Raw genomic sequence first — 25861 nt, forward strand, 5'->3', positions numbered from 1 at the left:
AACAACAGTTTTTCCCTTGCTAGTCCCCAGACAGCAGCATAAGAGGATGCCGGGCTATTTATTGATCCCATTGTCTACTGGATTTAAGACCACTCTTTCAGAGGAGCGTGATGTTTCCCTGTGTGCAAGGGGAGCTCCTTTAGCTGCAGTTTGTGTTCATGTCTCTTCCCTGTGTGTCCCGTTCCCTCTGCTCCGTAACCCTGAGCCGGCCACAGGCTGCAGCCCGACCCGCCAGTTTGCCCCCTTTCTCCAGCCGAAGCACCCGCTCCCTCAGCCCTGCTCGCCCCGTCCCTCTCCGCTGTCCCCGGGAGGCGGCCGGGGATGCCGAGGGGTCCCCGGGGTGGGGAGTCCCGTTCCCCGCCCGCCGGGCGCTCCCGGGCGGGGCCGCAGCGCTATAGGGGCCGCAGCTCTATAAGGGCCGGCGGCGGCGGCGGGGTCGGGAGCGCGATGGGGCTCGGGAGTGGCGGCGCGGAGCTGCTCTTCCCCCCGCTCCTCCTCTTCTTCCTTCTCCTGCTCCTCTGCCTCGTCCTGCTGCTGCTGGGCTGCTCCCGGCCGCTGGTGCTGCGGCGCGGCCGCGGCCAGGTGGGCTACCTGCCGGGCTACCTGCCGGGCTACCTGCCGGGCTACCAGGCGACCCCCAGTCAGAGCCCCTGTCCCGGCCCCCGCCGCCCCCCCGGGGCCCTCCCGCCGCCGTTCCCGAACGGCTGGTACCGCCTGCTCGACTCGGCGCAGCTGCCCCGCGGCGCCGTGCGCGGGCTCGCCCTGCTCGGTGAGTGCCAGCCCCGCATCCCCTCCCGGGCACCCCCGCCCGGCACTGCCAGAGCACCGGGCATCCCACCCGGGCAGCCCTGCTGGGGAACCGACCCCAGGGGTACGGCCGGGGCACTGGACCATCCGTGCTCTGGCACTTCTGGCAGGGCATTGAGGCATCCAGGCCGGCGTGGGTGCCTCTGGTGCTGGAGGGAGTCCAGAGAAGGGCAACGAGGCTGGGGAAGGGATTGGAGCACAAGTGCTGTGAGGAGAGGCTGAGGGAGCTGAGGAGGCTCAGCCTGGAGAAGAGGAGGCTCAGGGGAGACCTTCTCACTCTCTGCAACTCCCTGCCAGGAGGGGGGAGCCGGGTGGGGGTCGGTCTCTGCTCCCAGGAACCAGCAGTAGGACAAGAGGGCACAGCCTTGAGCTGCACCAGGGGAGGTTTAGGTTGGACATTGGGAAGAAGTTCTTACAGAGAAAGGGATCAGACATTGAAATGGGCTGCCCAGGGAGGTGGTGGAGTCCCTGTCCCTGGGGGTGTTTAAGAAAAGACTGGATGTGTCATTTAGCAGACAAGGTGGTGTTGGGTGAAAGGTTGGACTTAATGATCTCAGAGGTCTTTTCCAACCTAGTTAATTCTGTGATTCTGTGATTTGCACTGGCACATACCAGCCAGAATCCCCATCAGGGCACCAGGACATCTTGCTGGGACATCAGGGCATGTCCTGGGGCATCCCTGCCTGGACATCCTGCGGGGGCAAACAGGGACATCCCTGTTCAGGCATCCCCAGTGAGGCACTGGGATGTCTGCACATGGATATCCTCACCAGGGCACTGGGGCAGCCCAGTGTGGGCACTGGGCATCCCAGCCAGCACCTGTGGTGGGCACTGCACTGTCATTGCTGCCCCTGCAGGGCATCTGGGGCATCCCTGCCTGGGGGCTCTGCTGTGGCACTGGCACAACTCTGCCACCATCCCTTTCAAGTCAGAGCGGCTGCCCCATCCCTGGAAGTGTTTGAGGCTGGGTTGGACAGGGCTTGGAGCAACCTGGTTTAGTGGAAGGTGTCCCTGCCCATGGCACGGGGGTTGGAATGAGATGGTCTTTGGGGTCCCTTCCAACCCAAACCATTTGTCACAGCAGCCCAGCTGTGCCCATAGAGGGGCACCAAGGGTATCACAGCCTGGGGTCCTGCATGGGCATTGGGATCCCTGCTGGAGCACTGGGACATCATGGCAGTGTGGGGGCACCCCTGTGTGGGTGCCCTGGGACACAGGGGCATCTCTCTGCCTGGGCTCTCCTCACAAGCATCACTGCCTGCAGTTCCCTGGGGAGATTGGGATGGGATTTCAAAGCCATATCCAGAGGAGTGCTGTGCTCCTCCAGGATCCTTTTGCTTAGAAGATGGGTTTGGACCAGCAGAAGGGATGTTTCTGCATTGAAATCTCTCAGATTCAGTGGAAAAGGTTTCAAGAGCCATCCCCTCCTGTGAAGTTGCTGGGGTTTGGTGTTTGGGGTTTTTTGGGTTTTTTGTTTGGTTGGTTTTGCTTTGCTTTTAAAACAGGATCTATGTAATTCAATATACATTGAATTCTATCCTAGAGAGCCCCTCCAGCCTATCTGTTATAGTTCTCTTGGTTGTCTGCCCATAGCCTGGCTCCTGGCACCCAGTCCTCTGGGTCTGGCTGAAATGTGCAGGTGGAATCACTTCTAGTGGCAGTGACAGCAGGGTACCAGTGCCAGGAAGATTATCAGTAGGTAAGACAGTTAAACAACCTGTAGCCTTTGGGGTTGTGTGTGTCTTATTTATTTTGGAGCCTCTGATCAAAAAGCCTGGAAATGCAGTCCCACTTCAGAGGCAGTGAGTCAGAGGAGATGAAAGAACAACAATCACCTGACTCAGTCTTTGCAGACTCATCCTTTGGGATAAGACACCTTCCAAAAGCTGGCACTGAGCATGCAGGAAAGTCTCACTCTCTCCTGGGGTTGTGGAAGCGGGGTGAGAGCTGCTTCAGAGTCCTCTGAGATGCTCTGTCCCAGACTCTGCATTCCCAGTAAATGCCCAGAACTGTCCAGTGGTCCTGGGGCTCTCTAAGTCCCCTGTGCTATTCTTACTGCAATTGCTATTTGATTTTCCTAAAAGAAATAGGCTAATTAAGTGGGACAATTAAAATTAAAAAGAGAAAAAGTATTTGGCTGTTAGTGCTCTGATATTCACCTGCAACAGTTTTTCAGTGTATCTTGGGCCAGAAAACTGTCCTCCCAATTTGGAGAGGCATTGGATTTGACACACAAGGCAGAGCAAAGACCAGCCTCTCCTCTGGCTCTGCTGGCTCCAGAGTGCAAAGGTTGGAAGCAAAAGCAGCACTCAGAAGTCCTGGGTGAGTTCTTGGACAGCCCAGCAAAGGTCTGGCCATGGGCACTGATTCAGGTCTTCAAGGCAGGAGACCTCCAAACTGCCTGTACAAAGGGAACCTCTAGAGATTGGACCTTCTTAGGGTAAAACCATCTTAAAAGTTTGCTGGGCAAAGCCTCAGGCTGCAGAGCTGCTGCTGGGGGCACGTGGCTGGGACACCCAGGGCCCCAAGTGCTCTGGCTGTGGGACTCTGGTCTGACCCATCCAAAGCTGTTCCTCTGTGTTTCCACTCTGCTGTTGCTCCTGCTGAACCCTTGACATCTCCAGCAGTCAGAAACACTTCCCTGCCTTCCCTCTTTTGCCCTGAACCTCAGGTCAGGTAGAAAGGTGGGTTAGAGATAGAAGAAAACGCTGATGCTTCAGAATGAATCCCTGTTACCTGGGGCAGGGGAAGGTGCACTGTTGGTGCCTCCACTCCAGTGGAGTGCCAGTAGATGTGTGAGAGCCTTCCAGAAAGACTCTGGGGACAACAGGGCCAGTGTCCTGGGAAAGAAGGGATCTGCAGGCACTGGGGTACAATGACTCATATCTGCCAGATATCAAAAATAATCCTTCCTAGGCTTGAAGGCTGGGAAAGTTTCCAGCATTTCCTTTTCTTTGCCCAAATAACAAAACTTCAGTCAAGGAAAGTGATTTTGGGAGGGATAGCTCACACTGTGTCACCTGTCATCAGGGTGGCTGCCTGGGAAAACATGGACTGCACTCAGCTCCCAAAGTCGAGCTTGGACTTCTTTGAGCTCCAAGTGACAGCAGCCACTGTAACGACCAGAGTTCACAAGCTGATGAACTCTGAATACAAAATACGTGCTGCATCACCCGAGGCACAGCATGGAAGGAGAGGACCTGGCCTTCCCCTCAGTGGTCACATCTGTATGAACAGCCCCCCAAGGCTTCTGAGCTCCCAGCCCAGCTGTGCCCCCTTCCAACCAGGTGACTTGAGGGGACACTTTGTTTTCAGGGTGGGTCACCAAGGCACAGCCCCTCTCCCCTGTGCTGCTTCCAGGGATGTGGGCACTGGCAGGTCTGTGCTGGGCCAGGAAAGCATCTGGCCCCAGTTCAGTCCCTCAGGAGCACATTGGTTCAGATGATGCCGTGGCAGCCATCCAGCTGTGGTTGGAGCACAGCTGGGTGAGGCAGAGCCATGAACAGTCTGATGGCTGCAGCCCAGGTGCTGCCTGTCTCTGCTTTACTGGGCCCTTGCTCAGTTAACATGGTGCTACCCTGGGGCTGTGGAGGAAGAGGGCAATCCCAGAACTGAGCTGGAACAGACCAGTGGGGCAAACCTCACATTGCTCCGGGAAGCACAAGGAATGAGGCCCACAATGGAGACGAGTCTGAGTGCTGGGGCAATGCAGTCCCAGCCACTGCAGCACTGACTCTCCACTCCCTGTGTGGAGCCGACCAGAGCCGGGGGCTTCCCTTCCCTTCACCAGAAAACTCCCTTTTGCCGAGGAGGTGTCAGTGCTCTGGCTCTCAGCACGCAGCTGTCCCTGCTCGAGGCAGGGATTTGCCGCTGAGCTACAGTGTGGATGGCCCTCGGGGTTCAAGAGCAAAGAGATAAAGGGCTTCTTCCAGCTCCCGTTAGCAGAGATTCTCGAGATGTATGAGCCTGTGGGCTCTCCTCTGCCCCTCCTGGGTGAAGTTGTTCTTCTCTGTGTCTCTCTCCCTTAGCAGGGGAAGCATCTTAAATCTTCAAACATTTTTGTGAAGGCACCTTTCATCTTGTGACCAAAACAGGATCCAGGACAGGGTTTAGAAGTCCATGGCCACCACACTCCGGGCATCTGCTTGAGTAGCTGCCAGCCCAGTTCTGCCTGGCCTTTTCTGCAGCCAGTAAACACCTGACCGCAGCCCGGCAGGGGAGTGCTGCCCACTGTCCCTCTCCCCCGCGCTCCCTCCCGCCCGCAGCCCGTGCCGCCGCCCCTGCCCGCCTCTGGCAGCTACCTGGTGCCATCTCGTGGTTAAATCCCTTCTCCGGAGCATCCCTGTTTCTGTCCTGCCACGACTAGAAAGAAGAGAAGCCCGCGGGCATGAATTTTCCGCGGGGTTTTTCTCACTCCTCTGACCCCGGGTGAAGTCACCGCTCGGTGCCCCCGTTCCCAAGGGGCCGAGCAATGAGTGTCTTGCCCGACCCCCCTCCCCTGGCGCTGCTGTTTTTACACCTCCACCATCTCCTGTTCCGGCAGGGAAACATCTCGCCGTGTTTCGCTCCCAGGATGGCCAAGCCCACGTGCTGGACGCCCACTGCCCTCACCTCGGGGCCAACCTCGCTGCCGGGGGACGGGTCCGGGGCGGCTGCATCGAGTGCCCCTTCCACGGCTGGCAGTTCCGAGGAGAGGATGGAAAATGCACCAGAATCCCGTATGCTGGAAAAGGTGAACGTGCCCCAAATCCATGGAGAGCAGCCACAGAAAGGATAGTGCCCCACGTCCCCATTAAAAGCCACTCCATTAGGGGAAAGTTGTCTTTATAATAATTCACCCTCCATCCACTCCCCTGTTTCATGCAGCACCCTGGTTTTCCTCTGGGTTGCCCATGTCCCAGTGTTCCACAGGAACAGAAACACAGGGTTCCAGTGCCCTTCCCTATGTTAGATGGTAACTGGGACTTCAGTTAAATAATGCCCTTCTTGGTTCTGACAGTCCCACACCTCCTGCATTCCATAGGCAGGGTATAAAAGCAGATTTTTAACTCTGAGCCTTCCATTGGGTCCCTCAGGGATGGACCCTGAGGAGCTGTTGGGTTCCAGAAATGATTCTGTGCTTTACAGTGACAGCTTATGCCACATCAGTGCTGAAATGCATCCCATGAACATGACAGAATAGTTTCTCAATGGGAATATTTTTCTCCTTTTAGGGCTTGAAAGGAACTTTTGGTTGGGATTACGGAAAGCTCTTCACACCCACCCACCATGTAGACATGGTTTGCGTTGACTGTGTAGGAAGAACGTCTTAAAGTTCACGTGGAGCAATTATTTGATCTGGCTCCACTAATGAATTTAAATCACCAGTTGCTTACCTTGAGTTTTGTTTGGCTTGTGCTTCTTAGTTATTGTCCTGAGAAGTTCAACTTCATTGGATTTGGATCGATTAGGATAGTGACGAAACATTGATTGGCAGCAAAAGTCACTCTTTCTACTAAACAAACTATTTCTCCCAAAGTGAAAGAAACATTCCATCTATATGGGCAAGAGAACCAATTTATAGATCTCTTCAAACAGCAATTTCCTTTTCTGTGTGTGTTATTTTCAGAAAAAAGATTAACACTGTATTTTTTTCCCCACACATAATCAGGAGCTGCATTCAAATGAAAATTTGGTTCCATGCACTGAGCAATGATGTGTTTCACCACAAAATGAGGGAGAATATTCTGGACATATGCAAACACTCACACCAAGATGTGTCATTTCATCTGAAATGGATGAATTCTGAGTCATTATTATTTGGAGGTATTAAAAGAATAAAACTGCAGCCAGCTGCCCTGCTCCCCTCCAGCCCAAATGGGTCAGGGTGATTTAAACACATTTAAAAGCCATCTGTGCTCACACAGGTACTTTGTTGGAGCAGGATTTTGGAGAGCTCAGATGGGCAGCTCCTCCAGCCCTGGGCTCAGAGGGACCCACAGCCAGACAGAGCCCCAGAACCCAGTGTGGGGCTGGAGGAAGAGGGGGAAGGGTTTGGAGCACATGCAATGGCTGAGGGAGCTGGGGGGGGCACAGCCTGGAGAAAAGGAGGCTCAGGGGGGACCTTAACTCTCAACAGCTCCCTGACAGGAGGGGGGAGCTGGGGACGGGGGCGGGCTCTGTTCCCAGGGAACAAGAGACAGGGCAAGAGGAAATGGTCTCAAGCTGTGCCAGATGAGGTTTAGATCTGATATTAGGGAAAATTCCTTCACTAAAAGGGTGGTCAGGTGTTGGAACAGGCTGCCCAGAACAGTGATGGAGTCACCATTCTGGAAGGATTTAAAAGATGTGTGGATGTGGCACCTGGGGACATGGGTTAGTGCTGGGCTTGGCAATGCTGGGCAATGGTTGGACTTGGGGATATTAAAGGTTTGTTCCAACCTGATTGATTCTGTGATTCCATGTCTGCATGGGGGCAGATGAAGCCCTTTTAGAATTTTAATGAGATGCATCCCACCCGAAGCACCAGGTTTTGTCAATCAGAAATCACAGTGATGGGCTCCTCCTGCCCCCTCTGATATCCATTGATTGAAAGAGAATCATCATTTCTCCCACTATTTCACTTCCCACATGTATAAGGCTGAGTAAGAAGGAACTGCTCTGTGCTCTCCTTGGTGCTTGTTTCCACATTAGAAAAAAAAAAAATAATGAAAGCAACAGCCTTCCAATCCAGTAGAAGCTGCATTTTCTGACAATCAACTATAAATGCCAAAATTAATTTCACTGAAGTGATCTATTCTTAAAGCAACACATGATACTGCAATGTTATAGCAGAGAATGACTTGAACCTGAGAGGCAGCAATGGCTTTTACTCTCTCTGCACATCTAAAACTGAAAGCATCTCCTGTTAGTTCACTGGAACTGGAGGGGGATCCATTCATGCAGCAGCCACTTAATTATTTAACCAAGTTAAAGAGGCAGCTGACCAGCCAGCCAGGTTGTTCCTTTAAAAACTTATGCAAAACACCAAACTGAAATAAAACCAATTAAAACAAACTCCTTTCTGTGACCCTTGTAGCTGCTGTTCTTCTTCAGGGCTGGAAAGCTGGAGCAGTGCCACCACGAGTGTGTGTCACAGGAATATCTCCCCTAGAGTCGAGCTCAGAGCTGTGGTTCAGCACCAGGGTCGGGGTCGGAGCTGTGGCTTTTATCTGGTCCCTTTATGCCCCCGCAGTGCCGGATTTTGCCAGGGTCCGGGTCTGGCCGTCCTGCGAGGTGAACGGGATGGTGCTGGTCTGGTACCACTGCCAAGGGCTCGATCCCACCTGGGCAGTGCCCGAGCAGCGCGAGATCACCTCGGAGGAGTGGGTGTTCCGCGGGCAGACGGAGCACCTGGTGGACGCGCACATCCAGGTAGGGAGCTCGGTCCCTCCCCCCGCGGGGCATGTCCAGGCCTGGGTCCTCTCCTATAGCCCAGTTCAGAGACATCTCCTCCCAGTTAACCAGACCTTGGCAGTGCCATCACTGCTGCTGGCAGAGCTCTGACCTGGAAACACCCCCGTGCGTGCCGAGAACGCAGCATATGTTCCCCAAACACGGAGCGTGAGCTCCTCGAGTGGAGAACAGCTGTTCTGGGTGCTTAAAAAGAATCTGCTAATTTGCTTTGACTTACAACTGGTGTAATTTAAAAAAAGATTCTCTAAGAGCTGCGGCACTTACTGTCAGGAGGCGTCTCAACCCATCGATCACCCCAATGGAAACGCACAGTTATTTTGCTGTTAATCTTCATAATCACCATCATAGGCTGACAAATGGGCCATGGAGAACAAACGGCTGCTGCCTCTCTGTGGAAACGAGTCTGGAAAAGGGGTCCCATTTTGTGGCGCTGGACAGAAGGGACCTGGGAGGGAGAAGGGGCAGTCACAGGTGGGGGCTCCTCCTGGAGAGGGATGGGAGGCAGCAGCACTTCTGAAACTGGGTGATGCCTGGAGGTCCTAGGGAGATTTTTCTGTGCTTGCTGCTGTGCAGAACACCTGTAATTGTAAAAATCAGGGACAAAAATGACCCTTAATCTGGAGCACAGCAAATCCAAAGGCAGCGCCTGCCTGCTGGCTGCATCCCAAGGGAAGAGGGGAGATAGGAAGGAACAGAGAATTACTGGGAGACATAAAAAAGATGCATGAGGCACAGAAGATGCAGCTCTGGGAGTGTGAAGAGGAGCTGGGAGAATCCGGGGGATTGAGGGGATAGTAATATTTATTTTATGTCTTTTCCAGTGCAAACCACTGCACACAGGTCTGTACTGGGGCCAGTCTGTGCTGCTTGCAGAGCTGGTGGGAAGCTGGTGTATTTGAGTCACAAAGCAGCTAAAATGTCTCAAAAAGTGATGTATTTGAGCAGGCTGGTGGGGTTTAAAGCTGTATCAGTATGTGAAAACTAGACAAAAATGCTTTATTCATTACAGTTATCATAGGGCCAAAGGCAGGACTTCTTTGGAGTCCCAACTTGTGCATCTACACAAGTGAGCACATGGAGAGTTCTGTGAGCTCAAAATGAATGCTGTTTCAATTATTCCTAGATGCTTGTTAAGAGCTGGTCCCAGCTCACTCTGCTGAGGCCCCCGGTGGCTCTCTGCCTCAAGACCTGTGAGCACCTCTGCCCTGCCTGCCCTGCTCTGCCCTGCTCAGCTGGGGGCCCAGGGCTGCACCAGGGTCACCCTGGGGCTGTCACAAAGCTGCTGTAAGTGCAGGCAGCTCCCACCTGAGTCAGCTCTTGCCAACAGCAAATTGTTCCCCCATCAGGAAATCCCTGAGAACGCGGCCGACACAGCTCACTTGGCTTTTCTCCACGGCCCAGCCATTCTGGGAGGGTCTGACCTGAGATACACGAGGTCCAGGCTGTGGGACTTCATGAAGCACATGTGGAAGGTAAGACCCCAGCTCCCCTCTTAGCCATGAGGTCAAATTCTTCCAAACCAGGTTCCCTTCCTGCCTCAAAGATCTGTCCCCCCTCACCCTCTCGGCTGCACCTCCTGCTCCAGGCTCTGTGTCTTGGAGGGTTTGAGCTGCGCTCCCTCACCTGTGCTCATCTCCGGATGGTCCTCACAGCTCTTGTCCCCATCCCACACTGCCCCTCTCAGCCTGTGTCCCCCACCCTCGGGCTGAGCCGTCCTTTCCCCTCTCCAGGCAGAGTGGCAGCCAGAGCCCGAGCCCAACGCGCACTGCTCCCGGCTGCTGCTCCAACACTCCGCAACCATCTTTGGGAAGCGCCTCTCCCTCATGGATCTGACGGTTTCAGCCAGGCAGGTACGTCCTGGGCTGGTGACCACCAGCATCTCAAGCTGAAGGGCTTTGTTTCCCCAAAGGCTGCGAGCCCTGCCAGTCCTGCTCAGTGTCACAGAGCCACAGAATGTTCTGACTCGGAAGGGACCCACAAGGATCCCCGAGTCCAACGGAATGGCCCGTAAAGGAATTGAACCCTGCTCTTGTCAGCACCCTGCTCTGACCAACTGAGCTCATCTTGGGGTCACCTTCCCTACCAAGTGTATCCGACACATGGGCCAAAAAGCACCCACTGGCACTGGGGCTGTCCCAGAGAAGAGGAAGGGGTCCTAAGCATTACTGTGCCACAAAACAATTAAAAAGACCACCTGAGCAGACATTGGTGACAATCCTGAGGGACCTTCACACCACATGGTCACAGCTGGTTACAGTGCAGAAGTGGGAAAGGCAAACAATCAGGAACAGTGTGTCTGTAGCCCAAGATCAGCCCTGGGATAATAAAATAGCTGACACAGACTAAGAATTACAGGAAAATAGAAACAATGCTCTGAATCAATTGGAACCACTTTTGTTTCTGGATTTTTTTAATGAAATGTGAAGTTTGCCCGATAAAACATTTCTAACTTTAGTCTAATACATTTTTGAAGGAATTTGACCTATTCCCACATTAGAAATGCAGAACAAGTCATAGAGTCACAGACTGGTTTGGGTTCAAAGGGTACCTTGAAGATCATTTCATTTCAGCCCCCAGCCATGGGCAGGGACACCTTCCACTAGCCCAGGTTGCTCCAAGCTCCATCAAACCTGGCCTTGGACACTCCCAGGGATGGAGCAGCCACAGCTTCTCTGGGCAACCTGTGCCAGGGCCTCACCAACCTCATGGGAAGATTTCTTCCCAATATCTAATCTATCTAATCTAACCCTGCCTGGAGATGATAACAACTGGCAAAGTTGTGACTCAGGGCCCTGAGACCACGACTTTGTGCCTGACTTGATGAAAAGAGTAGCAAGCCCAGCCCAGGAGACATCTCCAGCAGGTCTCAAGGTGTGGGGGTTCCTGCACCCGAGGGCTGGACCACTGGGGGCTGTTCCCTGAGGATGTTCTGTTGCTCTGCAGGTGGGGCCAGGGCTGGTTTACCTGATCTTTGAACACACGTTCCTGGGCCGTGGGATCATCCTGCAGACGGTGACTCCCCTGGAGCCTCTCCTGCAGAGTGTTGTTCACAAAATCTACTACCAGAAGAACATACCAGCCATTGTTCCCAAGTTCATCCTGAGGGCAGAGTGTGTCCAGGTGAGGCCCCTGCAGAAGAGCAGCCAATGGGATTTGGTTCCCTGGAGCTTCGTGCCTGGGAGGTGTGAGAAGGAAGAGCAGCTGCCCACATGGGCTCAGATATCCTGTGGGAGCAAAGCAAAGACCTGGGGAAGGTCCTTGTGGTGCTTGATGTGATCTTTCCTTGTCAGCAGCCCAAAAAAATCAAACTGGAGGTCAAATAAAGGGAGTCCCTGCCGTGGGTCACCTGCTGAGGGTGGCAGAGAGGTGTTATCCCTCTCCTGTGGGTGGGAAGCTGGGACACAAGGATTAGGCTCTTTAGCTGCAGGAAGTCTTTGAGGGAACTAATCACTGCATCCAGGTTTCCAGCATCCCAGGCTGGTGCTTTAACATTATCCTATCACCTTTGGTAAGAACTGTGCCAAGAAATCCTCCTGTTCTTAAATTGTCGTGAAATTTGGCAACTCCTGCTACTCCTGAAAGAGGTTTTCCAGGCTTTTACCACAGGGATTCATGGAAGTGTTGAACTCTGGAGGTCTCCATTTCAATATCCCAGCTGAAACATGGTTATTGCCAAATTCAGGTCAAGCATGGCCTTGAAGGCCACCTCTGTTGGAGAGCAGCCCCATCTCTCCAGCTCCAGATGAAGTTCAGATGACAAAAACCTACCCCAAGTCAAACTTAGCTGTGCTCCCTCATATTCTATAAATACTGCCTTAACATTTTGCATCTTACTAATGTGAATGAGCAACACTCATTTCTGCAGCACCTTCTTCCCAAGGCTTACTCCATGTGTGCCTGAGCAGAGTGTAAGCTGTGGATGCTTTATTTATAAAGCCCTGGCTGGCTGGAGCAACCCAGTGAACTCAAACTCTCAGGTGGAGCAGCGCCTACCTGCACAACCCCATGACAGGGGCAGTCTGAGCTGGAAGTGGCTTTTCTGGGCTAAACTCTGCTGGCTGCAGACAGAGCCGTGGTGTTCCGTGTTCCCACAGCAGTCCCACGAGGGCCAGTGGGGAGAAATGTGAAAAGTAAATCAGTGTCACACAAACCTGCTGGTTCAGCTTCCCCCCCTGAGTGAGACCCTCCTTCTCCCCCCAGTTTGAGCGGGATATAACCATCTGGAACAACAAAGAGTACCTGTCCAAGCCACTCCTGGTGAGGGAGGACTCTGGGATCCAGAGACACCGGCGCTGGTTCTCCCAGTTCTACAGCGAGGGGAGCGCAACGGCCCCCGCACGGGAGGAGGGCCTGGACTGGTGAGGACCTGGCTGCCCCCTCACTGCAGGAGCTGCCAGAGGCTCTCAGGTGGGTCCTGCCCACCCTGGCTGGTGGCAGAGGTGCTATGCAGGCATCACCAGTGTAACAAATACAGGCACTGGCACAGGGAGCAGAGCCTGTGAAGGTCACAGAAGGTGATCCTTCTGTGTCCGGGGCACCAAAGCTCCAAGGCTGTCCTGCAGTGTGAGCTGAGTGTGAACTTCAGGTTAGAATCATGGAATCACAGAAACCTTGGGTTGGAAGTGACCCACAGGACCATCCAGTCCAACCCCTGGCCCTTCACAGACACCTCAACAATCCCACCCTGTCTCTCAGAGCGTTGTCCAAACCCTCCTGGAGCTCTGGCAGCCTTGGGGCTGTGCCCACTGCCCTGGGGAGCCTGGTCAGTGCCAACCACCCTCTGGGGGAAGAACCTTTTCCTGAGATCCAACCTGAGCCTGCCCTGGCACAGCTCCAGCCATTCCCTGGGTCCTGTCACTGCTCACAGAGAGCAGAGATCGGACCTGACCCTGCACTGCCCCAGTGAAGAAGCTGCAAACCCCAGTGAGTCTCCCCTCAGTCTCTTCAGATTGCCAGAGCTGCCCTTGAAGTGTCCTTGTCTCTCACTGCTGCAATAATTTTGAACAGTTCTGTTTTCATCTGGCCTTTTATTGCCCAGAGTGGCCTTTTATTGCCCACAGTGGCCTTTCCTTGCTGATGCTTCTTCAGCATCACCTTGGCTGGGACAGGCTCCAGCTCTCACATGGGCTGCAAAGCTCACAGGAACTGCTCTAGATCCTCCTGTGTTTGGTGCCACATGTGCTGTATTGAAGGGCTAAATTCTGCCTGGCTGCTTTCCCTGGGGAAACTTGTAATGCCCCCAGGTAGAGCTGCTGTGGGTCACCAGCAGGGCTCTGACAGTTTCTCTGTGCCAAGCAGGAGCAAATGCTCAAATCCAGGAGCTTTCCCAGGCTGGTGGCTCCCATTCCCGTGCACTGTGCACCTCCCTGTGCCTTGTGAATTCTGCACTTTACTGGGGCTTCTAATTCCTCCTTCTGCACTATCCCAGAGCAGGACTGGGAGCAGGACCCTGCCAGAGCAGGCCCCTGTCTGTGCAGAGCTCACTGCCCACCCCGGGAGCACCCCGGGTACCCTGTGCCAGCTGTGCCACCACCAGTCACATCTGCCCATTGCACTTCCAATATTTTGCTATTAAATGTCTTTTAAAACTGATCTCATGTTCACAGTTTCTTGTTCTTCACTGTTTGGGGGTGCTCTTGCCAGGAGAAGGAGTCCTGAAGCTGGCCCATGCTCCCCTGCCTCAGGAGCCACAGGGAATCTCCAACAAGGAACTTCACAAGAGAGCAGGAGCTTGGAGAAGGAGCATTTGTCCAACTCAACAGCCTGAGCCTCTCAGGGACCTGAGAGCTCTAATATGTCTTGGTGGCCCTGACCAGCCTCACCTGGGCTGCTTCTTCCACTCCCTGCCCACGGCCCAGGAGCCCATTTCGGCTCAGCTCTGGCCCCTCAGCCCCCGCCCTGAGCGATGCTGTACCTCTGACTGACCTGGACTCTGACCACAGCCTGACTTCCCAGCTGGACCTCCACCCTGTCCCATCCCCACAGAGCTGCCCAGTCACTGCTGGGCTGTGCCAGACCCTGGATACCCTCTCCAGATCCTCAGACCCTGGATACCCTCTCCAGATCCTGGAGATTTGGAGATTGACTTCCCAGCTGGACCTCAGACCTGCCCCATTGCCATGAGCTTGTCCTACGATCTGACTGCACGACCTCTGGGCCTACCAGGGCAGTGAGACCCCCCTCAGCTCCCAGCACCCCATTCCTTAGGGAGCAGCTGCCCTGGCAGTGATGGGCGATGGAGAAACAAGAGGAAACTAAAAGAACTGAGATGTTACATGACATGATGTGGGTCACGATGTTCACCTAAAATTATGGGGGCCCAGGGCCACTCCCCCCCACCCCCGCCACAAACACACACTGGTACAGAGCTCTTGCCACACCTGGGCTGTTGTTCCCTGCTCCTGTCTCTGTTTCCACATACAGGATCTCAGGATGAACAAAACTCCAGGGAAATTGCTGAAGCTCAGATTAGAGCTGGTGAGTTCAACCAGCTTTGTTAGATCCATCAGTCCCTCTGAGATGAGAGGAAACTGGGGGATACCTCCAGCAGAGCATGAATTTGGAGCTACCAGTTCCATTACTGCTAAAGCTAAAGTAGTTGTGTCCTGTTAGCGCAGAAATTAGAGAACTGGGAAACACGGCAGGATTAGCTTAAGCCTCTTACATTCCCATTAGCAATCATTTTTATCCTTTTAAATGGCTCTAGCAAAAAGGACAATTGAGTGCCAGGAGCCACTGGTGTGCCAAGGAGCACCATCCTCCACTCTGCTGGGCATCCTGGTTTTACATTATCCACTTTACGTATGTAGATTTTCAAACAAATCCCAACCCCTGTCTGGCAGGACCTGAGGGCACCTGTTCTGACTGTTTACTAAAATCCCTTTGCAAACCTTCTGCAAAGCCACAGCCATTCTTACCATTATAAACTGATAGTTGTACTTATTATTTTGGCTTATCTTCACACTTGGCCAAGAGCCAAGAGCTTATCCAATGGCCAGACCCATTGTCACTCCATGTCTTTGGGTTTTGTTTTTTCCCAACAAATTCACTACAAATTTCCCAAATCTGTAGCACAGTGGTTTGGTTTTGTTTTGGTTTTTTGCCTGCTTTTTGCAGAGTGGTGGGTGCAAGGTTAAAGAAACCCAGAGGACATCAAAACAGGTCAAAGGAAAAGACACATGAAGGGTGATGGACATTGTACCTTAGGATTTTCCAGTGTTAAGGCCTGACTGCCTCTTTTGAGTCCTGGTGTATGTACTTGTTCCACCTGGGACAATTCCTGGTGGTCTCTGGGTTGTTTGGAGGTGGGTCCTGGAGCTCCAGAGAGCATCAGTGAGTCCCTGCACACAGAACCAGCAGTGCCCCACTCATCAGCACATCTCTGGGACCCCCGGGACATCCTGGTGCAGGCCAAGCCTGTCATGGCCTGAGCCCAGATTTCTGTGCCCATTTTGGCTCCCACTATAAACAGCTGCCAAGGGCCTTGTCCTGGGGAGAAGGGAGGCTGCTCAGTGCCCGCTCAGTGCCCACCCAGTGCCTCTGTTCCCCTGGGGTGAAATCAAGCCCTCAGGTGGATCTGCTGGTACAGGTTTCACCTCTGGCCCTGCGAGTCCAGGCTGCCCAGCACCGGCTGGAACAGCTCCAGCAGAGGAAATCCAGCTGAGCTGACCCTGCCTGGTGGTGTGAACACCAACACCTGGGTGCAACCCCAAACCACCCAGCTGCCCTTGGGGTTTAGGGCCCTTCCTGCTACAAACAAACCTCTCGTCGGTGAGGGAGGAGCAGCTCATGGTGCTGGGAACTGAAGGGATGCTCCAGGAAGTGCTTTGGGGAGTGCTGGGTGCCTCAGGCACGTGGTGCCCAGTGTGGAGTTCTCTGGATGCCAAGTTCATATGGCTTCCCACTGCCAGAGGGCAGGGCTAGATGGGATACTGGGGAGAAATTCCTCCCTGTGAGGGTGGGGAGGCCCTGGCACAGGTTGCCCAGGGAAGCTGTGGCTGTCCCATCCCTGGAAGTGTCCAAGGCCAGGTTGGACGGGGCTTGGAGCCACCTGGTCTAGTGGAAGGTGTCCCTGCCCATGGCAAGGGATGTGGAATGAAATGATCTTTCAGGTCCCTTCCCACCTAAACCATTCCACGATTCCATGAGATCCACCAGAGACCACTGCTGGGATCCAGGTCACTTCCATGGATGTTCTCCCTCCTCACAGCAGGACATCAGCCCTGGGGAATGTCCCAGTCACGTGCTTGAAAAATAGAAAAGCTCAGACACTTCTTTTTCCTAAAGGTTGTTTTATTGTAAAACCATAAATACAACACTGACATGAAAATCCTCAAGCAACGGATGCTTTCTTACAGTTACAGTTTGTCTTCTGCCTTGGCATCAACTCTGAAAAGAATGTTGCAGAAACATGTCTCTAAGGTATTTCCAAATAACCGAGCTCTGGCCTGGAGCGCTCGGCCCCTTTGGAAGCTAAGTGGAACTATTCCTTCTCTCCTGTGGAATATTTCCATTCAGACAGCAACAGACTTGTAAAAACAGCAACATTTAAACACCTTGATTTTTTTTCTATAATAATCCTTTTCATTTGACGTCAGTCTAAGTTTCAAACAGCACTGAATTCATTTAGCTGTAAAAAAAAAACCAAAAAACCAAACCAAAACCAAAACAAAATCCTAAAAAGAAAAAAAACAACCTCAGAACTTGAGTTGGCCTCAAGCGTTCGTATATCACAATGAAAATCAGCAACTCAACCCCGTGCAATATTGCTCTCTAGTGAGTCATTTGATCCACACCAACAATACATGAGACTTCAAACAGGTTTTGTTTTGTTTATTAACACAGCAAGTGTGACATTAGATAACCTTTTAAATACAGTACATGGTACAGCGCGGGGCCAGCTGCCCGCACGTTTCCCGTTATGAAGACAAAGCCAGCGGTGGCGGTTTATAAAAATATTGTGTTGCTACAAAAGTATAAATTAATGCTACCGGTATTAAGAAATATTAAACACATAAAACTTATAAGGATTAAGAAAAATATTCATTAATACCTGTAGAAAACTCTGGCCTAAAAAAGATATTTTTTTGTATATTTTTTGTATATTTTTTTTGTATTTTTTAAGATGACATGAGTGCGCTCGCGGGCGGGGCCGCAGGCGCGTCTGTGGTATTGCCTAGAACATCTGCATCTACAGAAAGGAGGGAAATGCACACGAGTTACTGAGGGAGGGAGGGCGAGAGGGACAGGAGAAGTTAATCTTTGCTTGATGAAACAACAAGAATTGAGCCCCTCCAGAGGAGGTTTGGGAAAACGGACGTACGGGCGAGGAACAGCTTCTCCTTTCAGACTGGCTGCAAACAGGGATCTCCCACGGTTGGGTTTGTCACCATGACACTGTCTGGCTACGGCGTGGACCACGATCATCACGGCCTGGGTGGTGTGTGCTACTCCTGGACCTGTCACCTGCCACCAAGGGTTCAGTTCATCCACTACCAGTTTTCCTTTTAAAGAATTAAAGAAAATAATGTTAAAGTCCCACTAAGTTTCAAGGGACCATGGAAAACAGACTGTTGCTCCTTCCAGAATACATGCCTCCTTCCTTGAGTGGAAAGATCCTTCTCCATAGACAGCAAGGGGAAAATATTCCCTCCTCCCAAGCCACAGCCCCCTGGAAAAAAGAATCCCACCCTATGCACAGACACTGCAGAGACCACCACCAGAACCCCCAAGAGATGGGAACAAGGATTCAAGGCTGACGAGGCTGGCAGTGTCTTTTTAAGGAACTTTGGTTGTAAAAGCAAGGGCTGGACATGCCTGTGGTCATCAACTCCACCCTAAAATATACCCATCGTTAAGGCTGCACTGCTCACCTGGGTCCCACTGTCAGTGATCCCACAGCAACGGGAGAAGAAAATCCTGCCAGTCAAATCCTGCCAGTCACTGGCTGATCTTGTGCATCAATGAACCGTTTAGAGCCTCATTTTAGAAGATACTCTAAAAAATTCCAACTCAGCTGCCTACGGATCAGGAAACCCCGAGGGTCTATGGATAAACCATTGTATATGCGAGCAAAACTCCCTCAAGTTATAAACAAAGGACTCTGTAACAGCAGGAGTAAAAACACAACTAACCAGTCAAACTAGAACTGAAATGAACCGGAAATCACACAAACATTCAGTAGATAAAATTAAATTTCAGGGCAACCCACTGTCATTGGTTCACCATTTCTGGCCTAGCGTAGGCAGACTCTCCCCCAGGCCTGAGGGCTGTTCCAGCAGAGCTGGGCTGGGCTTTACTGTTTGCTCAGTGACACTTCAGAAGCCCCAGGAAGATGGTGACCTGTGGCACGGGGACAGGTCCCACACACCGGGAACAGGGAGATCTTATTGCTACAGAGTGACAGCTTCAGAGATACCTGATATGGGACACTGGGGCTCAGCCAATGGTTCTGGGCGTTCTCAATGGATCCCACAGATTCCAGACCATTGTGTAGCACAGAAAATGCACAGCAGAAGCAGCAAAACGTTGAACACTATCCCCCAGCCTGATTCTCCACCTCGGCAGTGCAAGGGCTCCTCAACTGGTGTTTTTTCCTCAGCCAACTCCCTCCTTGTTGGAACCTGGCTGATGGATATACTGCAGTGCTGGGAAGGGTTTGGTGCTGCTGAGAAATGGGAGAATGGGGAGGAAGATGCTCTGTGAACCCTCCTGGATCTTCTGGGCAGGACTGGCTTTTCCCGCCCCTACATCCAGTCCCTTTTCTCTCAGCAAGGTCCAGAGCAGCCTCGTGCCCCACGGAGTGAACTCCAGGAGCTGTGCAGCCTTGCTTTCAATGACAAAGCTCAAAAAGCATTCCCCTAGGAAACTCCTCCCAGGTGAATAGATTTCTTCTCCCTGAAGAGGCTTCCAAGAATCTGTCTTTAGTGTCTTTTTATTTTTATCCCTTTATTCCTAACTACTCCATAGGGTGTAACTAGTCCTTTCCTCTGGGAATGCTCACAGGAGCTCCTTGCCTCTCCCTCAGCCAGAGAGGTGCCATGAGAGAGCCAAGCCTTTCCTTAGCACAGAGCAGCACTCCCAGCCCTGCTCTTTTAGTGTTGTTTGATTCATCAGCAACTTGGTGCTCCTAGTTGCAGGATGTCTCAGTCCCTGCTCCATCATGGGCTGCTGCAGGGTCTAGAGTGGAACTGGCCCCTCAGACTGGGTGAAGCAACCCACCAGGATCATCGAGTCAAACTCTTAAATGAATGTTCTGTATGGGGATCAAACCTGTGACCTTGGCATTATTAGCACCAGCTGAGCTCACCTCTAGAGCTCAAGCCATTTCCAGAAGTATCTCCCTGCTGTTTTCAGTCATTCCCAAGCTTTGAGAGTATCTGCTGCAAATTCATTTGCAAAATTCACATAAAGGTCATGACTCCCTGAGCTGCTGCTGGACGTGTTCTCTGCCCAGCAAGCGCAGATTAACCAGTGCAGGTGGTTTGTGTGGATGCTCAAACCAGTTTAGCTCAAGATTAAACTGGTTTAAACAGCAATGAATGAACAACTGAATTAGACAAAACCTGAGCCCACCGTTGGCTTTCACAGGAAGTTTTCCAGATTCACTAGTTTAAATACACCCAAAGCAGTTTCCTCAGCACAGACAGAGAGACTAGACAGAAAAGAAAGTTCACTTCCACCTGAACCTGACCCGGGTGCAAGACACCAAGCCTATCCTGCAGGTCAGACCACAACTACTGCCTGCTCCTGGAGACATGGGGAGGGGACAGATCAGGAAACAAACCTGGGCTCCACAGCCCTCTGGCTGCTGCACTCACACAGAAACAACCTCCTGAAGAGCTCTGCCTCTACATCCCACTCTCTGTTTTCTAGTAACAAGGATCTTCAGACAGGACTGGAAGGCCCTTCACTCTGACAGTTCACCTGTTGGTGCTTGTCCCCCAGCCTGAAGGTCAGAACCAACTGGGAAGTCAGAAAGAGAAGTCTGTAAGGTCAGGCCCAGAGTCAGCAGCAGGAACAAGTGACTGCCTGGATGCCCCCCCATTTCTGTATCCCAACACATTTCTCTAGTGTGAGTGAAGGAAACCAAGAAGCAGAAGGCAAAATCCCAACATGACCTACCAGAGGATGATCCCAATTTTGGGGACTTCTCCAGCTCAAAGGGGGCAGAACCTCATGACAGCTCTCTCCTCTGCAGCCTCCCAGCCCAGGATGGGAAGTGCTCCCTACAGCATGTGCTGCTCCACACCCTGAGGCATCACAGAGCAGGAACAGAGCAGTTTGAGTTGGAGCAACCTGGCAAAGAAGAGCTTCCAGAACTCAGACCTTGGTAAAGTATTTTTGCTCCCTAGAATGTGAATCCAAGCCTTGAAGATGGAAGGAGGAACAGAAGCAAAAGCTTGGTATTTAGGGTAAATACCTGTGCTACAGATGTATTTCTCTGCTTTTAATTAAGTCTAGTACCAGACAGAAGGGAGCCTGGGAGCAGACACAGCATGAACAGCTCCTCTGAGCTGAACACCCAGTAACCACGCTGAGGAGTCATGAAAAGCTACAGCTTCTTAGTCTGAGTTTTGGAGGAGATTGCTCCAATTCAGGTCTTAGGTCTCATCTTGCTTTTTCAGCTAAGTTGAGATTTTTAGTCTTTGGGAGAATGGCATCTACCCGACATCACGGCATGTTTGCTTAACATCCATCATCAGTGCAAACAGCCCAAGTTGCCTTGGAGAGGACAGTTATTGGGATGGGGGAGAGGGCCAGTCCATCCCTCTCTTTGGTCAGCACAGCAAGAAAACTCCAGACCTGGTGCCAAAACCACAGTGTGAGGAGGGAAAGGAGAGATGGCTGGGAGGTCAGGGTGGCTGTGCAGCCATGGTCCTGCTCCATGTGCTGGGCACAGAGGACTGCAATTTACCCAATTCCCAACGCCAGGGCTTTACACCCATGCTAACTCTGCCTTGCCTGCTTCCTACCCTCAAGGCCTCACAGATAGAGAGTACAATGAGCCCCAGCTGGCAAATCCCACTGAAGTCATCCATCTGTCCCTTGCAAAGGAGTGTTGGGGGCTGGAACTGCCTTTCCAAAGGAATATAAGGACTTTGCACATTCCCCTGAGCATCAAAGAGCCTGGGAGCTCTCAGGGTCTCTGATGAACCACACAAAAAGGTGTAACATGCCATTAGGAGAAATAACTACAAATCCTGGTCCTTGTGCCACCAGATGAGCTGTGTGGTACACACTCTGTGCCTCCAAAGCTAATTCTGCTTTGGAATCATCCTCTAGACTAGTTTTCATGCTGTCAGGTACCTGTGGGCCCAGCAGCTCACACAGCTCACTGTCAGTGGCACGAATCTCACTCGGGGCTTCTGTTTGACACTTCATTTTTGTCTCAAACAGGCTTCTCCTGCCACGCAAGTCCCAAGAGCTGTGTCACCACGGGCCCAGCTGGTGGCTGGGCAGGCAGGAGTTGCAGAGAAGAAAAGAAAACCAGCAAGAAGAAAAGGTGGCCCTATAACCAACACCTCCATTAGCCACTGCCAGGGAAATCAGATGCCCAAGTGCCTTTGCCTTGGCAGGTCCTCTTCACATGCAGCTGGCAGTGGGGTGGCAGGCTGTGTGATGTCCACAGGCAAGACTTAACATTTAGGAGACACCTGGTTTTGCCCTGATGCCAGTAACAGTGCCAAGAGGTCAACCCAGACTCAAGCCAATGGAAGACAGCTGGGTGCCAAGAGCTATCCTCAGTGACCCTGGGCTGGGAAAGATTCCAGCACCCGAACTGTGTCCCTGAGTCCCGTGCCAGTGCAGGTGTCAGTGCCTGAGAGGCTCAGGGCATCTGCACACAAAGCCTGAGAGATTTGGTTTGCTATTTCTCATGTCTCGGAACGTGCAACTTCTCTTAGAGCCAGAGATGGGCAGGTGGGATCTAGGTTTAATATCTGGTCAACAGCAGCACATCAAAGAGGCCCCCCAATCTTCCCCCCTGCATTGTCAGCCACCAGCAAACACCTCGTGCTGCTGAGGGGCTCCAGCTGAGCCAGTCCCTCCTCCTGACCCTCCCGTGCACTGGGACTGCAGCTCCTGAAAGCAGGAGAGACTACTGAAAAAATCACAATTGGCTTCCATTCTCCTCCAGGATATCAGTCCCAGTGGTGAAAAACAGTTTGGCACCAGAGGCTGGGAATTGTCCAAGAGGCACCAAACCTGACAGAGATGCAGGAGCTGTGCCTGTGGGCAGGAAACACCACAGAGCACTGGCCCTGGGGGACAGCAGAGTGACTGAGATGGCTCTGGGTTATGATCATCTCCAATTGCATTTGGGCTGAGCCAGGACGTGGGAATGTTTCAGGGCCCGTGGCCTTCCCAGCTAGAACGAGTCAGCAACAGAACAAGTAGTGTAATGCACTGTAGGTATCAAAAAGACATTCGTGCCACTAGAGGAAACCATTCCAAATAAAAATGGGAAGATATTCTTTGCACTCAATCAGGAGCACTTACATTCAGAAGGATCTTTGAGCCCATGCACTTCTCTAAGCTTCCTTCAAACCCCAGTTTGACAAAACTGATGAGCTTTGTTCCCCTGAAAAATCATACACCTTGGTTTGTCCTTGGCATTGGGAAGGTTGGTTTGTGTGTAACTGAGACACTTTTAAACAAAAAAGTTCAGGTAGAATGGTTCTCTGGCAGACCTGACAAGCCACTTACTTTTCCTGGTTTCTAGGCTTTTCTATATAAACAACTGCTGTGGTTCCCATAAGGATACTATTTAATTGCAAATGGGCTACTCTAGAACAAGTCTGAGAATGCCTGATGCACAAAATTCACAGAAAAGCTAATTAACACCGGGAATTCAGAAAAGAAGTTCCACTGTAGAAAAATAAAGCCAAGAAACTTTACAATTACAGACATTTTCTGCCATAAACCATTTCTCTTAGTTTGAAATCAAACTTATAATCACTAGCTACCACATTAAACTCAAAACTGGGAGTGGAGGCAGAAGAGTAACTTTCGGTTTTTTGGAAAAAAGCATATATGGAAAGGATAAAAATAAAATTAAACCCCAAAAACCTTCAAGTCTCCCTTCCCTGATTTCTAAAGGTCCCAGTGTTTGGTAGAACACAGCTGCCCTGATACGTGCACCAGGTGCCAGGAAGGCCTCAGCCAAGTGCCCTCAAGGTGTACAGTTATTCAAAGGAGCAAAGTCCAGTGCAGAACTGGTCTGTTCAATGGAGTCTGATTATCCATGGCAAGATGGCCCAGGGGACAAGAGGAAAGGTGGGGTGGAGGAGAAACAAAAGAAACTTCAAGTCACTTTAGATCTCAGCTGCCTGAAGACTTTAGAACATCAGCCTCCCATTCGTCTGCCCACTTGAAAACATTAGAAAGTCTGTCAAGTCCACACACTATCTATGGAAAGGAGCACGTTCCTGGCAGAGGGCTGTCTCTCTCCCATGCTCACCTTTCCTTTCAAACTTAATTTTATAGATATATATATTTTTATATATATATAAAAAAGCACTTGGTTTCCAGGGGCATTCATAATGAGGTCCACAGTGTTTAGAACTTAAAATTCTTTTTCTTTGTTTGGAACAGTGTTTTAGAGTTTTGTTTTAATTAATAGACAGTCTTAAAGCATGTTGGACTTCAAAAACATGAGTTTGTTCATGTCTTCTGGACTGAGTAGCCGTCTCCTTTTGATCAAGAGAGCCTGCTCACACATATTTACACATTCGCTCCTGGCACCCACAGCAGGCACTGCTAAGAGCCAAAAGGCCAGCTTGGCTAGTTTTGTATGCTTTTGGGTAACACACGACCAGTACTGAAACAGGTCAGGGGTGGCCTGGAAGAGAGGTTCTTGCAAATAATCATAGACTTCATTTTTCCCGAACCAATCTTCTTCCTGAGCTGCTGTGGCTTCCCCTGCTACACGAGGCTTCTTGGTTGAAGGTTCAAATTCTGTTTCTTCTGCCCAGGACTCTTTCACCTCATTGATCAACTCACAGACCTTGCCAATGATCTCTTCGTGCTGGTACGGGGGGACGGGCCGCAGCTTCTGCTGAGGGTCTAAGATCATGGCTACCTTGTGTGCCGAATGAACTTTGAAGTTCTCCTTCAGCGCCTCCAAGAAGAGGTGGCAGAGTTTGCTGACCACGCCAGCATCGTTAGCTTTGGAAGTGAACAGTTTCTCCAGTTTGACGTAGGTGGGCAGGACCAGCTGCAGGGTGGGCCGGCTCTCGTTGCTCAGCTCAATCACGGCCTGTTTCACCGGAGCCAGGATGGCTGCCAGGTTGCTGAGCAGGTGCTTGTTCAGGTTTTGGATGAGGTTCATCTTCTTGGCCCTGCTGTAGAACTCGCAGATCTGCTCGTAGCGCTCGTGGACGAGCAGGAGGGAGTCGGTGACCGAGTTCCAGCAGGGCGGGGGGGAGGTCTCTTCCAAGGAGCCAAAGGTCTCCTTCGAGAGGCCTGTGGATCCCGCCAGATCTTCACAGACATTCAGGAGCTCGATCACCTCGTGCATATTGCGAGCCTGTAGTGTTCTCTTGTTGAGCACACTCTGTACCACCGAGTTCAAGGCACAGGCCGAGCAGCGCAGGCACATGCCTGCCTTGGAGAACGCCGAGGAGTTGACTTTGCAGTCTGTGACATACACCGTCCTGATCTCCGACATGACAAACTCCGACAGCACATTCTGCACCCAGTGGTGGATAAAATCACCATTGTCTCGAATGTCTACACCCTTAATTCCCAGGACGTAACTCTTGATGTGGTTGCCCTCCACCTGGTAGGCGGTCAGGATGTAGCAGGAGTCGGGGCCGACGCTCTGCGAGTGGCAGGTGACCCCGATGCCCAGGCAGGCGTTGCTGCCCAGGGCGCAGGTGACCTTCACCTTCACCTGGTTGTACATCCGAGGCAAATGCTTCAGAGCCAGTGTGTTGAAATTGCCCAGGATCTCGGTGACAGAGAAGGCACCATAGCGAGCCCCACTGTCCACCAGGGTCTGTGCCAGCTTGATGAACTCCTTCCCGCTCACCACGCTCAGCACCCCAAGGTCAGTGCACATCACCCGCAGCAGCCTCTCGGCGATGTTCTGCCGCTCCTTCTCCGGGATCGCGCTGTTCCCCATGGAGCCGCTCGCGGACGCTGCAGGGAAACACAAGCGAGGCGAGAAAGCACTGCATGAGCTCCTCTGCAACCGGAGAGGAGGAACTCACAAAACAATCCTCAGAGACCCCAAAGAGGTGGAACATGCCCAGATGATGGAAGAGACACATCCAACCCTGGATTTTTTTCCCCCAAGGTTTCTGGACAAGGAACCTCGAGGGACAAGCTCTTGCTCAGAGCAGCAAGATGCTTATCTGCATGGTGTCCCTGGTGTGGGGACAGACAGAGCCCACACTGCTTCCAGTCCAGTGCCTCACCTGATAGCACCTCTGTGCTGCTCACTGAGGAACTGCCTAGGTAAGTTATAATCATGTTTGCTATTCATGTCTACAGGCTGACGGTCACAGCTTAGCCCAGATGGAAAAATGGACATAGAATCATAGTATCACAGACTGGTTTGGACTGGAAGGGACCTTAAAGACCATCTTGTTCCAACCACCTGCTATGGGCAGGGACA

The 25861-nt window shown here is 52.0% G+C and overlaps 2 protein-coding genes across 7 annotated transcripts in view; one reads left to right on the top strand and one right to left on the bottom strand.

Moving 5' to 3' along the window:
• Positions 1-321: 321 nt before the first annotated feature.
• On the top strand, positions 322-12611 carry LOC108507043 (cholesterol 7-desaturase-like). The gene is made up of 7 exons (XM_017834641.1): positions 322-769; positions 5351-5539; positions 8021-8199; positions 9588-9713; positions 9972-10091; positions 11185-11361; positions 12442-12611. The coding sequence occupies exons 1-7, from the start codon at positions 322-324 to the stop codon at positions 12601-12603; spliced, it is 1401 nt and encodes a 466-aa protein (XP_017690130.1). The 3' UTR covers positions 12604-12611.
• A 3909-nt stretch (positions 12612-16520) lies between these two features.
• ZNF618 (zinc finger protein 618) overlaps positions 16521-25861 on the bottom strand; it is a 95830-nt gene continuing 86489 nt past the window's right edge. For all 6 annotated transcript variants that reach the window (XM_017834703.1, XM_017834702.1, XM_017834700.1 and 3 more), the window contains one exon: positions 16521-25383. In XM_017834703.1, coding sequence (XP_017690192.1) covers positions 23870-25383 — 1514 coding nt within the window. In that variant the 3' untranslated portion in view covers positions 16521-23869. The remainder of the gene's footprint in view (positions 25384-25861) is intronic.

The sequence above is a fragment of the Lepidothrix coronata genome, unplaced genomic scaffold (genome assembly GCF_001604755.1).
Source record: "Lepidothrix coronata isolate B3197 unplaced genomic scaffold, Lepidothrix_coronata-1.0 Scaffold237, whole genome shotgun sequence".
In the NCBI taxonomy this organism is placed as follows: domain Eukaryota; kingdom Metazoa; phylum Chordata; class Aves; order Passeriformes; family Pipridae; genus Lepidothrix; species Lepidothrix coronata.

What these genes read in the sequence shown, in the direction of transcription:
- LOC108507043 (XM_017834641.1), top strand. Translation starts at nt 322, where the DNA reads ATGCCGAGGGGTCCCCGGGGTGGGGAGTCCCGTTCCCCGCCCGCCGGG. An exon ending in AATCCCGTATGCTGGAAAAG is followed by an intron (nt 5,540 to 8,020) that starts GTGAACGTGCCC and finishes ATGCCCCCGCAG; the next exon opens with TGCCGGATTTTGCCAGGGTC. An exon ending in TCATGAAGCACATGTGGAAG is followed by an intron (nt 9,714 to 9,971) that starts GTAAGACCCCAG and finishes TCCCCTCTCCAG; the next exon opens with GCAGAGTGGCAGCCAGAGCC.